At 43.2% G+C, this 12,254-nt stretch overlaps 5 protein-coding genes across 5 annotated transcripts; 1 reads left to right on the top strand and 4 right to left on the bottom strand.

Annotated features, from left to right (window-relative positions):
• Positions 1-611: 611 nt before the first annotated feature.
• On the bottom strand, positions 612-1,946 carry O0I10_006966 (uncharacterized protein; the record flags this gene model as incomplete). The annotated part of the gene is made up of 6 exons (XM_058486988.1): positions 612-958; positions 1,023-1,172; positions 1,233-1,433; positions 1,492-1,654; positions 1,715-1,822; positions 1,887-1,946. The coding sequence occupies 6 exons, from the start codon at positions 1,944-1,946 to the stop codon at positions 612-614; spliced, it is 1,029 nt and encodes a 342-aa protein (XP_058342323.1).
• A 1,093-nt stretch (positions 1,947-3,039) lies between these two features.
• O0I10_006965 (uncharacterized protein) lies at positions 3,040-4,149 on the bottom strand (the record flags this gene model as incomplete). The annotated part of the gene is made up of 1 exon (XM_058486987.1): positions 3,040-4,149. The coding sequence occupies one exon, from the start codon at positions 4,147-4,149 to the stop codon at positions 3,040-3,042; it is 1,110 nt and encodes a 369-aa protein (XP_058342322.1).
• Positions 4,150-4,925: 776 nt separating this feature from the next.
• O0I10_006964 (acetate kinase) lies at positions 4,926-6,204 on the top strand (the record flags this gene model as incomplete). Its single annotated transcript, XM_058486986.1, has 2 exons — positions 4,926-5,604; positions 5,684-6,204. The coding sequence occupies 2 exons, from the start codon at positions 4,926-4,928 to the stop codon at positions 6,202-6,204; spliced, it is 1,200 nt and encodes a 399-aa protein (XP_058342321.1).
• Positions 6,205-6,443: 239 nt separating this feature from the next.
• O0I10_006963 (uncharacterized protein) lies at positions 6,444-9,479 on the bottom strand (the record flags this gene model as incomplete). The annotated part of the gene is made up of 12 exons (XM_058486985.1): positions 6,444-6,786; positions 6,851-6,981; positions 7,044-7,275; positions 7,338-7,423; positions 7,481-7,577; positions 7,629-7,970; positions 8,033-8,101; positions 8,159-8,306; positions 8,366-8,620; positions 8,675-8,836; positions 8,898-9,181; positions 9,244-9,479. 12 exons carry the CDS (start codon positions 9,477-9,479, stop codon positions 6,444-6,446), a joined length of 2,385 nt encoding a protein of 794 aa, XP_058342320.1.
• Positions 9,480-9,832: 353 nt separating this feature from the next.
• O0I10_006962 (uncharacterized protein) lies at positions 9,833-11,958 on the bottom strand (the record flags this gene model as incomplete). Its single annotated transcript, XM_058486984.1, has 9 exons — positions 9,833-10,030; positions 10,094-10,118; positions 10,180-10,375; positions 10,444-10,692; positions 10,749-11,207; positions 11,298-11,353; positions 11,428-11,578; positions 11,650-11,712; positions 11,775-11,958. 9 exons carry the CDS (start codon positions 11,956-11,958, stop codon positions 9,833-9,835), a joined length of 1,581 nt encoding a protein of 526 aa, XP_058342319.1.
• Positions 11,959-12,254: the final 296 nt, after the last annotated feature.

Below are 12,254 nucleotides of genomic sequence, written 5' to 3'. Positions count from 1 at the left end.
AAAAGATCTATACATGAACCCATCCACCACTTACCAATTTATAAACCTCCATCCTCCTCGGCGCTTGACCCGTCTTTGAATCGTAACACTACATCATCGTGCGCGTATGTGCGTGTGTCATGGCATCATGCAATCCGGCAATCCCTTCCATCCGATAATGATGTGTCTTTACAGATACAGTATCATGCTCATGCCGTGTATGTCCAGGTATCATAGCACTTCCCCAGGTATTCCTCGTAGAGCATAAACAAGCCATTTCATCCCTTGTCATCCATAGTGACCAGTGCAAGGTGACAAGTATGTATTGGTGTGTTCGGCAAAAGATGATATAGCCGTATCCATAACCGAATTGGGAGAATTGGATATTGCATGAAATCAAATTCGGGTTTTCAATGATCCACATCTTCACAATAATCATCATCCAGCTCTTCTCCTCCTCCTCCTCCCCCCTTGGTGGTAATCACAATGGTGTAATGCATCGATATATAAATCCACCCCCAGAATGCTGTTGTGAAATGCTGTGTATACATGTTGATTTCAATGCGGAAAGGAGAATACTATTAAAAGCAATGCCTATGTTGTCTATGCAAAATGGCGAGATGGGGTGTCTTTTATGCTGCAGGCTGATCGGATCCCTTTTCATTATTCTCAGGAACAGGAGATTCTGTGGATGGGGGTGATGATGATAATGCTGGTGTCGGTGGCGCTAGATTGGTGTCGATGGCTGGCAAAAATGTAGCAAAGGTCAAGTAGCTGGTATGTCCTCGAGTGTCGACAGGCGTCTTGGTGACCCAAACTTGATTCTTCCTCTCGCTCTCCTCATTCACCTCTTCCGATGATCGTTTCTTGGGTAACACACCTTGGCCCAATTTGGCTTTTTCAATGGCTTCCTCAAATGTCACTTTGCGGGTGGGCATCAAATCATAGCTGCGAACAAGGCATTCGTACATTGTAATATCTAACAAAGGATAGTCGTGTTAATGTTACACACATGTATACCCCCTCTATATTGAGATCCTTACCAACAAATCCATTTGAATTAAGTGCCTCCACTGTTTTTGCCACTTGTTCAATGCATGGGCTGAAACAGCAAATCTTGCCCGTTCGATGCTGAATAAAGGTCTCTTTGGCTGATGCGACGGCTTCCCATGGTGCAGGCAAATCCAAAAACACTAACATAGAGATATAAATCATCCATCTCATCCTCTTGATCACCTCCATCAAAAGCTTACCTGCATTGACAGCATCCTTCAATCCAAAACCATCCTTACATACATCACGATGCTCAAGCTGAATAATATCACCCAAACCATGGTCATTGAATTCCTTTCTTGCTTGCACTGCACGCTGCTCATGGTATTCAAAGGTATACAATTTGCCGGTGGGTCCAATAGCACGTGCAATAGAATGTGAAAATGATCCACTGCCAGTACCTATGTTTCATCCATGTCAGCTCTTTCACAATGCATATCCCTCTTTTAAATGTCTTACCAGATTCAATTACGCGTGATCCAGGTTTCATGTCAAGGTATGTTGTGATGAATGAAATATCGGCAATGTACAAGATTTGCGTTCGATGAGGCAGAGATAGCGTCCATAATTCGGGAGTAGGATGCAGCAGATAGACAAAGCCCTTGTAGTTGGTTGATACCATCTAATACATTGATTGTGAATACACAACGTTTATCCCACTTTGCTATCGCCTCTTATATACCTTGGATCCATATTCCTTTCCAATCATCTTATCGTGTTTGAAGTTGCCATAACGACTAGTAAACTCTTCGCCTTTCTTGACAACAATAGTCTGCATATTGTTTCGAGACTATACATCCAATGAAAGCAGATCAGAAAGCGATCGGGGACATGTGGAAGGCTCAAGCTCTTACAATGTGAACAACGACCGTGTCGCCTTCTTCAATGTGTGTTTTCCATGCGTTGAAACTCATCGTATGCTGTGGATCCGTATGTCGTGGTTTATGGGCGGGCAGGAAGCAAAGAGGCAGCAGGGAAGCTGATGAACCCGATTTCTGTAGCCCGCAAGCCACCCCGAAATCTCGTGATCTCGTTCATGCAGCCATCGCAAGTTCCATACCAACTACAACTTTGAGCTACACATAGTTATGATGAATGTTAATAATAAACGGTCGATACATACAAAGGTATCAATGCAGAGGTCGATCTTCAAGTGTGCTATGACACAAGTTGTTACCTTGTTGACAAGTAGGCATCATCTTCATTATTACTACTGCTAGGATATAAATAAACGACTGGTGTGAGTCATCATCCAACAAAGAAAGTGGCCCCCATTTTAGTACTTGTATACAAAGAATAAAGGGTTGAATGAACTCGATCATGTTGGCTATCACCATGGTGCATAAATTAGACAACGCCTACGTATGTGTGACCTTATTATTCCATCATCATGTCTGTGCACAACGTACTCAAGGTTTCAAAATGAAATGGTGTGCATAGCAACGTGTGAGAAAAAAAAAGTGCGTCGATCTGATACTCAAAAGCGTAGATGATGGTGTCATCGTCGTATTGCAAATGAGAGAGTGACACAGTATAGATGGCAGTTGAGCTCTTTTCTTTTTCACATGCTGCACCAGGGGTGATGCACAAGCGGAGTGTAGTAGTAGTATTCATCGTGCATGTTCTCTCATACCAGCTTGCTTGCATCCGGTCAATGATGAAAGGGAACCAAAATTGGCCACAAGATAAGCCATATGACATTGCACATGTACATCTCCCGCATCACACGCTCTTTTGTTACATGGAAGCAAGCTGTCAACTTACAAATTAGATAACACACCACACACATTTCAAAGCACCCTATGGTTAAAGCTAAGAAGAAAAGGTTCATTGGGCTTGATTATGTACAAAATCAAATGGGTCAAAGAAGACCTTGGAAAGAGGAGAAGGGTGTTGCTGCAAGATAAGAAAAACGAATCAAAAGCATAAAGAGAAAATCAAAGGCAATGAAAGAAAAAAAAGTAAACAATGCTTGTATGTATCGTAGAGAGAGAAGGGGGGGTATGTTTACAGGCGGCAGTTGCGAGTAGCGATAACCACCACATTGTGGTATTCTTGAGCAAAAGTCCAATGGGGATCGCATTCAGCCATCTGAGCACAAACCTGTTTCAAAACATCAATGATCCATGTAAGCTGGTGCCTGTTATCAGCTGCAGCAAGAACGGATTTGGGTGGTGAAAGAACACGCAATAAATGGGGCCATTGATGTTCACTCCCACGTTGCTCGTTTGGCTCAAGGGGATTCACCTTGTAGTTTTTGAGAGCTGCTTGCATTTCCAAGACAACAAGGCGACCAAGGCAAGCACCACCACCACTTCCACCAAACATGTAGCGACGCACTTTTGTGCTTGAGGCAGCAAGACCTTCACGAGCAATGACAAGCAAGCCAATAAGAGCGATAAGAGAATGACCTTGGGGAGCAGCATACAGCGTATTGGTACACAATCGAACAAGCCTTTGAAGCTCTTGGGCAACTTCAGCCTCCCTTGCAAATTGCTCTGATGGTCGTAATCCATCCAAGCTATGGACAATGGCATAGGCTTGTTCTTGAATAGCTACAAGTTCACGATAATACGATAAGGGGTTGTGGTGGTGTTGATGTTGTTGTTGCTCATTGTCAAAATGATGATGCAGCTGAGCTGATGATGACACCAAAGGAGAAGAGCTGAGATTGCATGGTTTCCCTGGAAATGGTTGTTGCTTATCAGCAGTGGTGGTGCCATCTTGGGTGACCGTGGTGGCAACCATCTCCATGACTTTGGGATACTTGAGTGCAGTGGTAGTGAGTAGATGACACAATGACATTTTTGGCAAGGTGCTTAAAAGGGCTTGCACCGACCATGCATCGTACGCCATCATGGTGACGCCTGGATCCTCAATGTGCTTTTCATCGTACAACCCTGCTGTCCCTGGATTCACTATCAAGGTTGACTCAGTCATAAAGCTTGCTGAAGAAGAAGATGAGGATGATGATTCCAAAGAACATGTAGTGCTGCTGCAGCAACTATTGGTGGCAGTAGGACTCTTTCGAATAGTAGTAGGGCTTGCATGGGAGATCCGATCAAGACCAATGAACGATAGGATGTATGCAAACAGGCGTCTGGAGGTCGTAGCCATAAGGGGGGGATGTGTGTGTGTGGGTGTGAACGGGTGATTTGGAGAATAATAGGGGGTTGGGATATATAGATCGATAGTTATAAGTGAGCTAAGCGGGGGATATCAACAACAAAAGACAAGGGGAGAATGCTTCTTTTTTTGTTGGTTATCTCGTTTTCCGTTTTTTTTTCGAGGTTTTCTCTTTTTTTGATAAGTATGCTTGGGTTAACCTGTGGATAATAATGGTGGCGGGATATTGAATGGTGGTTGCGCTTCTTCTGCGTTGCTTATGTCTTCATAGGTAGGATGAATGCGAACAAGAAACAGAGAAGGCAAACTGAGCATAATTTGATGGAGTTGGGAAGAAGAGAAAAGTGCTTGTATCAAGCTGTGATAATAGATTTGCTCTTCTTGCTTATCTCTCTCTTGTATGGTAAGATCGTATTAATTCGATCGAGTGGTGTTAATGCCAATCAATAAGGATAGTGGGTAACCAAAGCAAAAAATGAGAGTCGGTGGCCGCTCTGTGAAAGGGACGGAGACCGATTGAAAGAGAAAACGGAAAAAGGGGCGATCCGATGAAAGATGCAATGGCTGTGCTCGTTTTCTTCTCACTCACTTTCTCTCATGCCGCATGCCAATTCTATATTTGGTAGGTGTCGGCTGATTATATCATGTGCCCATTCCCCCCGATTCTTTCCATCATGGCGCTCTTTTTTTTGTAGCATTGACGTAATCGAAACAATAAGAACGTGTCTTCTTTTTACCTTTTGGCCATCATTTTATCTTCTTTTTTCATGTTTCTCATCTTCAACGCCGGCTCATCTAGTCTCAAGTTTAAGCTCTTTGACAGCGACACCCTTGAAGAGAAAGGAAAAGGAGCATGCTCTGAGATTGGGAGTGCTCAATCAACATTCTCACTCAACCAGCAGGAGCCTAAGCAGTGTCAATTAGAGTCGCACGAGGATGCATTAAAAACAGTATTGCAAGAGCTGAAAGATGCACATGTGATTGAGGATGATAAGATGATCAAAGCTATCGGTCATCGGGTCGTCCATGGCGGTGACCGTAGAGAGCCTGTCAAAGTAACCTCAAAGACGCTCAAGCAACTTGATGAGTTAACAGCACTTGCACCATTGCATAATCATCGTGCTGTCACTGTAATGGAAGCAAGCTTAAAACGAATGCCCGATAGTGATAACTATGCGTACTTTGATACAATGTTCCACGCCACTTTACCCAAGCACATTTATACGTATCCGCTACCACGTCAACATGCCCTTGACAATGCCGTGCGCAAATGGGGATTCCATGGATTATCACATCAATTTGTCTCTGGTCGTTCAGCCAAATTTCTTAACAAACCCCTGCAAAACAGCAAGCTTATCACCTTGCACTTGGGTAATGGAAGCAGTGCTTGTGCCATCGCCAATGGTGAAAGCATCGATACCACCATGGGCCTTACTCCCGTATCAGGCAAGTAACACACATGAAATTCAATATCACCATATGCATAAAAAAGACCACATGCGCTGACAACAATGTGAACACATAGGGCTACCTGGGGGAACACGATCAGGCGACATTGATCCATCAGCGGTTTTTCATCTTGTGAGCCATCCCGCTGACCCAAAGCCTGGTGGTGGCGTCGAATTAGCCAAGGCTGAACATGTCTTGAACAAGGAGAGTGGTTTTAAGGGCTTGTGTGGTCTCACTCATATGGGCGACATTGCTACCAAGGCTGAACACAATGATGAACCAGCCAAGCTCACGTTCGATCTCTTTGTCAACCGTATCCAAAATTTTATTGGTTCTTATTTTATACTGCTCGAAGGTTGTGATGTCATTGTCTTTACGGGTGGTATTGGCGAGCACTCGGCACCCCTAAGACAACATGTTTGTGAAAAGTTGAAATGCATTGGATGCAAGATTGATTTGGACAAGAACAATCACGCAGATACCACCAAGGATAAGGTCGTCGATATCACAGCAAGCGATTCATCTATTCGTGTGCTGGTCGTTGAGACGAATGAAGAACTTCAAATTGCAAGGCTGATGAAGGAAAACCATCCATAATGGCGTGTTGATAACAACAAATGGCTGCATTATGCAACAGAGTGATACAATGACGAACAAATATGAATGCAGAACCCGATCTGGGCTATGTGTGTACCTTGCATAAAATGTGTAACCATGTATGAGAATGATGATGATGATGATGATGCCATAATCGCAAAATGAATGTTGTATATGTATTATTGTACAGGAAGGATGGGGTGTAATATGAGAGGGCTTTTGTGGTGTATAAATGTCATCTATGCAAACATAAAAACGTTCTTTTGTGCGGTGCACATTTTGCGAGCTCTGTCGCTGCCAACAATACGTTCTAGCTTGAGATGGTCGTAGCGTGAAAACAGCGTCGTACAAGAAAATGTAGCTTCTTCAGCAGCACTTGCTTCATCAAACTTGAGACCCAAAAAGTTGACCACTTCCGAATAGAATTGAGGATGATCTGGCAATCCATAAAAGACGACATGGAAGGTGCCTCGAATGTTGAGCCGTCGATAAAAGTGCAAACGCTCCGTGTACAAGAGGAAGCTGACTTTGCCTTGGAAGAAATTGCCTCTGGCACGTGTCATATCCCTTGGATCAGTGTACCTAGAGTAGTCATCATCCATGTTAGTGCATCATATGAGCAATCCTCAAGATAATGATAACTTACTCGCAACAAGAATCGTAAGAATACATGTTGTCTTCAAAATAGTTTCGTAGCCGGACGTAGTCAAAGTAAGAAGGAACAAAGATCAGGGTATGTGTTTGCATGAGTGCTGATTTACGCAAGGTGGGAAGTGTCTATTACAAGAATCAAATACCATCAGCTTCCAATCCTTTTCCACATGATTCATCCCAGCTACCTTTTCAATAAAATACTTGAAGCGAGTATCATTCATAGCGGCAAGAGATGTTGTGTCGATGCGAGTAAATGTCTGCTGCACTTGTGGGATGACATCCAAAATGCTACCATCTTCATAGCGTTGCTTGATTTTGATCTTGCCAGATACATTCTTGAAGTATTTGCTGAACAAGCCATTGATTTCAGGAGTCAAGAATTCGGAAAACACAAGCGTTTGTCGCAAATAACAAGCTCTATGCGAAGCATGTAATGGATTAGCTTGAGTCATCGTCGATGCAGGAATGGGATTACTCACTTTCTATCCAGGTACCAGCTCTTGATACGCGAGATATCACAACCGTGAGTTTTCTCCGGGATCAAGTTGAGATGTTGCATCACATACTAATGTCGGGATTAGCATCCTGCTACGTGCTACTATCATCCTTGCTTTCCTCGTACCTCTACGTGCTCCCAGTTTTGCATCATAATGTGGTTGGCCTGATCCATAATAACAAGCTCAATCGATGAAAGGGCGTCATGGTTTCGTTCATCACCTCTACATGTCATTGTTAGCACTCGATATTTTCATGTCCTAATATCAACTTACTCTTCACCATTGATCAATGTACGCAAACCAAGAGGAGAGGCGATAATCATGTCTGATGCAAACAAGCCCGAATAAAACTTCATTGTCTTGCGGCCAAACTTGATACCAAAACGGAAATGGTCATCCACATTGCCAGAGAACGTATCCACGTAATCTGCTGGTTTGTCCTTGTTGAGCTGATCGTCATCACGCAATCGAAACTCGTCATAGAATCTCTTCTTGTTCTCTTGTTGATCTGTTCCAGAAGCCTTAATGAGAGCATCCACCACCTTGACAACCGAATTACGGAATGGAAGAATAAGGAGCACCTTGGGACGTGTAAAACCTTGGTCACGGATCTCTCTACGTATTCAATTGCACATTAGATATCATGCCTTGCCCTACCCTTCCTTTGATATACATACCCAATCTCTTTGTTTTCCTTATGTGCATTGGCGATCTTGGAATTATTCTTCACTACGCGATCGTTGGTTCTATTAGGGTCGTCATCAGTGATCACATTCATGGTGTGTGGAGTAAGAGCGGCTTACTTGTAAATGTAGTTCAAGATATGCAATGCATAAGCGTTTCTGATCTCGGCTGCGTTCTCGACGGTGCGATTGCAATATAAGACATCACGATGCTCATTGAAGTAGCGGAAGAGACGTTCTTGAAGAGGGGTAAAAAGGGCTGATTCATCTACAAAGACATGTTATTCATTGTATTCCTCCTCCCATACTGCAATAATAATCACTTGCCTTTTTCATCCACGAAATCAGAGTTGGCTTCCTTCCATCGTCTTGCAAGTCGCTCTTTGACCTTGATTTCAACCAAATCCTTGATCGGCTTTTGCTCCTTCACAGACTTGTCGGGATGAAGAGTAAATGCTGCCACCTCTTTCAATGCATCATCTTGGAACATCTCTGTAGTCCACTTTTTCTGATCAGCCAAAACAATATCTTCATCGAATGACTTGGGTTGCTCGTCAGATAATCGGCGTTCAAAGGGATCAACTAATAAATCCATCATGAGCATCAATACTACCAATAGCTTGTCCCTTTTGTTACCATTTTCTTCATCGTCATCAGACAAATCTCCAATCATGATCTCCTCTTCTTCTTCATCATCATTTTCTTGCTCTTCTTCAACCACAGCTGCTTCATTGTCTTCTTCATCTTCTTCAGCATCCTCGCTATCCTCATCGACAAGTTCTTCTTCATCATCCATATCTAACAATGAGGTCTTTTGAGCACATGGTTACCACAAATGCAACCAAACATGTATATTTACCTTCGTCATCATCCTCATCCTCACCCTCAATATCCTCCTCACCCTCGTCCTCTAACTCCTCTTCAATGTCCTCGACACCTTGTTGCTCACGTTTGATGCGCTCATAGAAATCACGGTGCTTGGATGTCTTTTGCAACGAGCCAACCAATCGAGAATAGGCTGATGGTTTCTGCCATTCCTCTTCCTCTTCCTCTTCTTCTTCGCTTTCATCCGATTCTTCCATGCCAGCTTCTTCCTCGAGTTCACGATCGAGATCTTCTTCATAGACGACACGACGAGGACGTCTATACATGAAAAAAGAATGAGTGATCCCCCCTCGTAGTCTATATATCATTTTGATCCATACTTGCTTGGACCTTGCTCGTCCATATTGTCGTCGTCATCGTCGTCGTGGAAATCGTCCGGGATCAGCGTACCATATTCCTTGAGATCGTTCTTTTGTTTGCGACTAAGGCTGCCAAACTTGACATTGTCGTTCTTGCGTTTTGCACCCGACTTTGCAGTGGACAATCCAGACACATGTTGTGTAGGTTCCTGAGATCGCTTTCGTGCCATGCTCTTGCTGACAGCTGATTTGGCCATGATCGAAAAGAACGAAGATCGATCGTCAAGAGAAAAAGAAGGGGGAGTTGCCAGAAAGTAAAATTTATTATGCGGGGTCTATATCCCGCTCACTCCACCAGCCAAATGCATTGTAACAGCCATCTAGCAGTACATACGCTATTATACTAAGTGATAGCAAAGTAATAAAAAAGAAGCTTTCATTCGCCTATTCTTGGGTTGTAAATTGGTGTGCATGTGTGTGTCGGGAATACTAATTCCTTTATGATAGCTTAGCTTTTACAACAGCGTTCTCAAGCATACTTTATATCAGAATTACGTCTTGGGAAAAAATAGCTTTGAAGCATGCATGATATCGATATCAAAGCACACGATTACTGAACGAGATGTTTCGTACGGGGTACAAAACGGACCTGGTAGGAAGGTGGTGTAGCTACGATCATCGTAGTTTCTCGTCGTGGAAGGAAGCTTTCGAGATCCAAAGGCACAGGGGAACCTTTGTAATCCATACGTGGCACAATCGTATGTCTCGCAAACACATGGGTGAACACGCTGAACATGTGAACCTCGGCCTGCATCATGCAACGCTTTGTTTAGCATTTGTGGGTGTAGATTCAATAGCGTAAGGTACTCACCACGTAAATACCAGGACATAGTCGTCTATGAACAATTCCAGTTATTGATATCTCGAAGCTATGCTGATATCGGATTCATCAATTACCTTCCCCAACCAAAATTGTACTGATCACGGTCCTCAATTTTGGATCTTGCTGATGCCGTAAACGTCTCTGTTTTATCGAGAAAGCGTTCGGGTCGAAAGACGTGTGGATCACAATACACTTCAGGATTCATATGCATTGCAACCATGTTGGCTACAATCATTGCACCTTTGGGAATGATTTTGTTTCGCCATACAACTTGTACGTAGCAGTGGTTAGCAACTTGTGTGTAGCCATAGCAACCAAATGACAAGAGATTTACTTACTATCCTCAGCTGCCTCATGTGGTAACCCTATGGTTGCGGTGGGTCGAAAACGCATACACTCTCTCTGCACAGCAATCATGTATGGGAATTGCTCACGTTCGGAGAACATTGGCATCCTCTTGTGAGTCTCAATGAAATGGTCAAGTTCTTTTTGTATCTTGCGCTGAATCTCTGGTTTTACTGACAAGATGCCAAATGCCCATGTCATGGTCACAGCTGTTGTTTCCATACCACCAGCAATGATATCAACTATTGATTAAATCAAGTATTAGAAACATGGTTAAGGTAGCCAAAGAAACACTCACCCACTGTCACAATGGCTGTCATCTCATCAATTTCACCAGCATATACAGAGTCCATCAATGTTGTTGCTATGCAATCTTTGCGATCATTATAGGCTTCCATCATCAACGCTGACGTCCATGAGTCACGCGCTGCTATGTGCTTTTCAATAGTCTCCTCACGTCCCAGCAAACTATCAATAAACGATAACACTGGAAGGTATCCACTGGCCATATGCTTGATTTTGGTTAAATCCTTAGCATAGCTTACTTGATGTTTTGCACTTTTGAAAAGAGGGTCGTTGATAGATGTTGTCTGTTTACCAAAGCAGCTGAACATCATATAGTTGAGTGCAAAACGTAAAAGATGGGGGTACGGATCAACATTATTTTCGGTCGCAAGGAGATCGACTAGCTTTTCAGTTTCATTGCATATATCCGTAAGCTTCTTTTTCACACCGCTTGGTCCAAAAAAGGTTGCGGCTATAGTGGAATAGGAGAAAAGGTATGGATGGCGATGAAGATAATGAACCAAGCTTGCATGCTTCATGTATATTTTATAGCCTTACTTACCAATAGCCCGTGACTTTTTCCATGAGGTGGTGTTGACATCGGCAACGCTCATCCCTCTATGTATACAAAGCCAGTCAAATGATATGTAATAAACCAAATCATGAAGAGCACCTTTAGCATTTTCACTAACCTCCCATTCCTGCTGTATATCTCGGTTATCACCTTGTTGTACGGCCGGTTTGCTGTTTGGCTACCTTTGATCCCCAATACTTCGTGTGCAATAAAGGGATCAGCTATGATGACCACTTGTTTGACACCAGCTTGTATAGTGATGATCGGCCCTTGGATAACATTACTATCATCAGCTTGCTACGTCACTCAACACGACCGAATTCCCCAAAGCAGCCAATACCATATTGCTCATGCCATTGAGAAACTGTCTTTATAACGTCATATCCCAGATGAAAGATATGACCTACATTGTAGGTATGATGAATGGATGGAGCTCCACCAGCTATCTGCGTATGTTGAAATTACCAAAATATGGAAGGGCGAATCTTGGAGAAGGAAGCTTGGTGCTGTTACTGCTAGTAGTTATGTATGCTCGCAAGCGTGAAATGATCCAAAACACAGCTATAGCACCAGCAAGGGGTCCCAGTGTTGATTTCTTCTTAATGATCCAAGCACGAAGTGGGGCAATCGCTCTGTCACGAAAATCCATCGTATCTTTTTGTTCGTGGTGGTATGATGGCGAATAAGATGTACAGGGAAGAGAGAAAAAGACAAGTTGAATGGCGATGACCAATGATTTTAAGATATGTGCATTGCATGCAAGTTTGCAGCATCTTGACTCCTGAATTAGAACAGCCAATTGTGTTCACACACAGCAAAGATGTATGTGCGTGGTTGCCTTGGATACATGATGGTTACTTTATCATTGGGCGTTTGCCATACCTGGATACGGCAGACATTCATCATGCAAATTGTTCGTGATGTCAACCTCTCGTCTCATTCACT

The sequence above is a fragment of the Lichtheimia ornata genome (assembly GCF_029851405.1).
Source record: "Lichtheimia ornata isolate CBS 291.66 chromosome Unknown scaffold00032, whole genome shotgun sequence".
Lineage (NCBI taxonomy): Eukaryota > Fungi > Mucoromycota > Mucoromycetes > Mucorales > Lichtheimiaceae > Lichtheimia > Lichtheimia ornata.
Note: the sequence above shows the minus strand (reverse complement) of the source record. Positions and strands in the feature narration are given on the sequence as shown.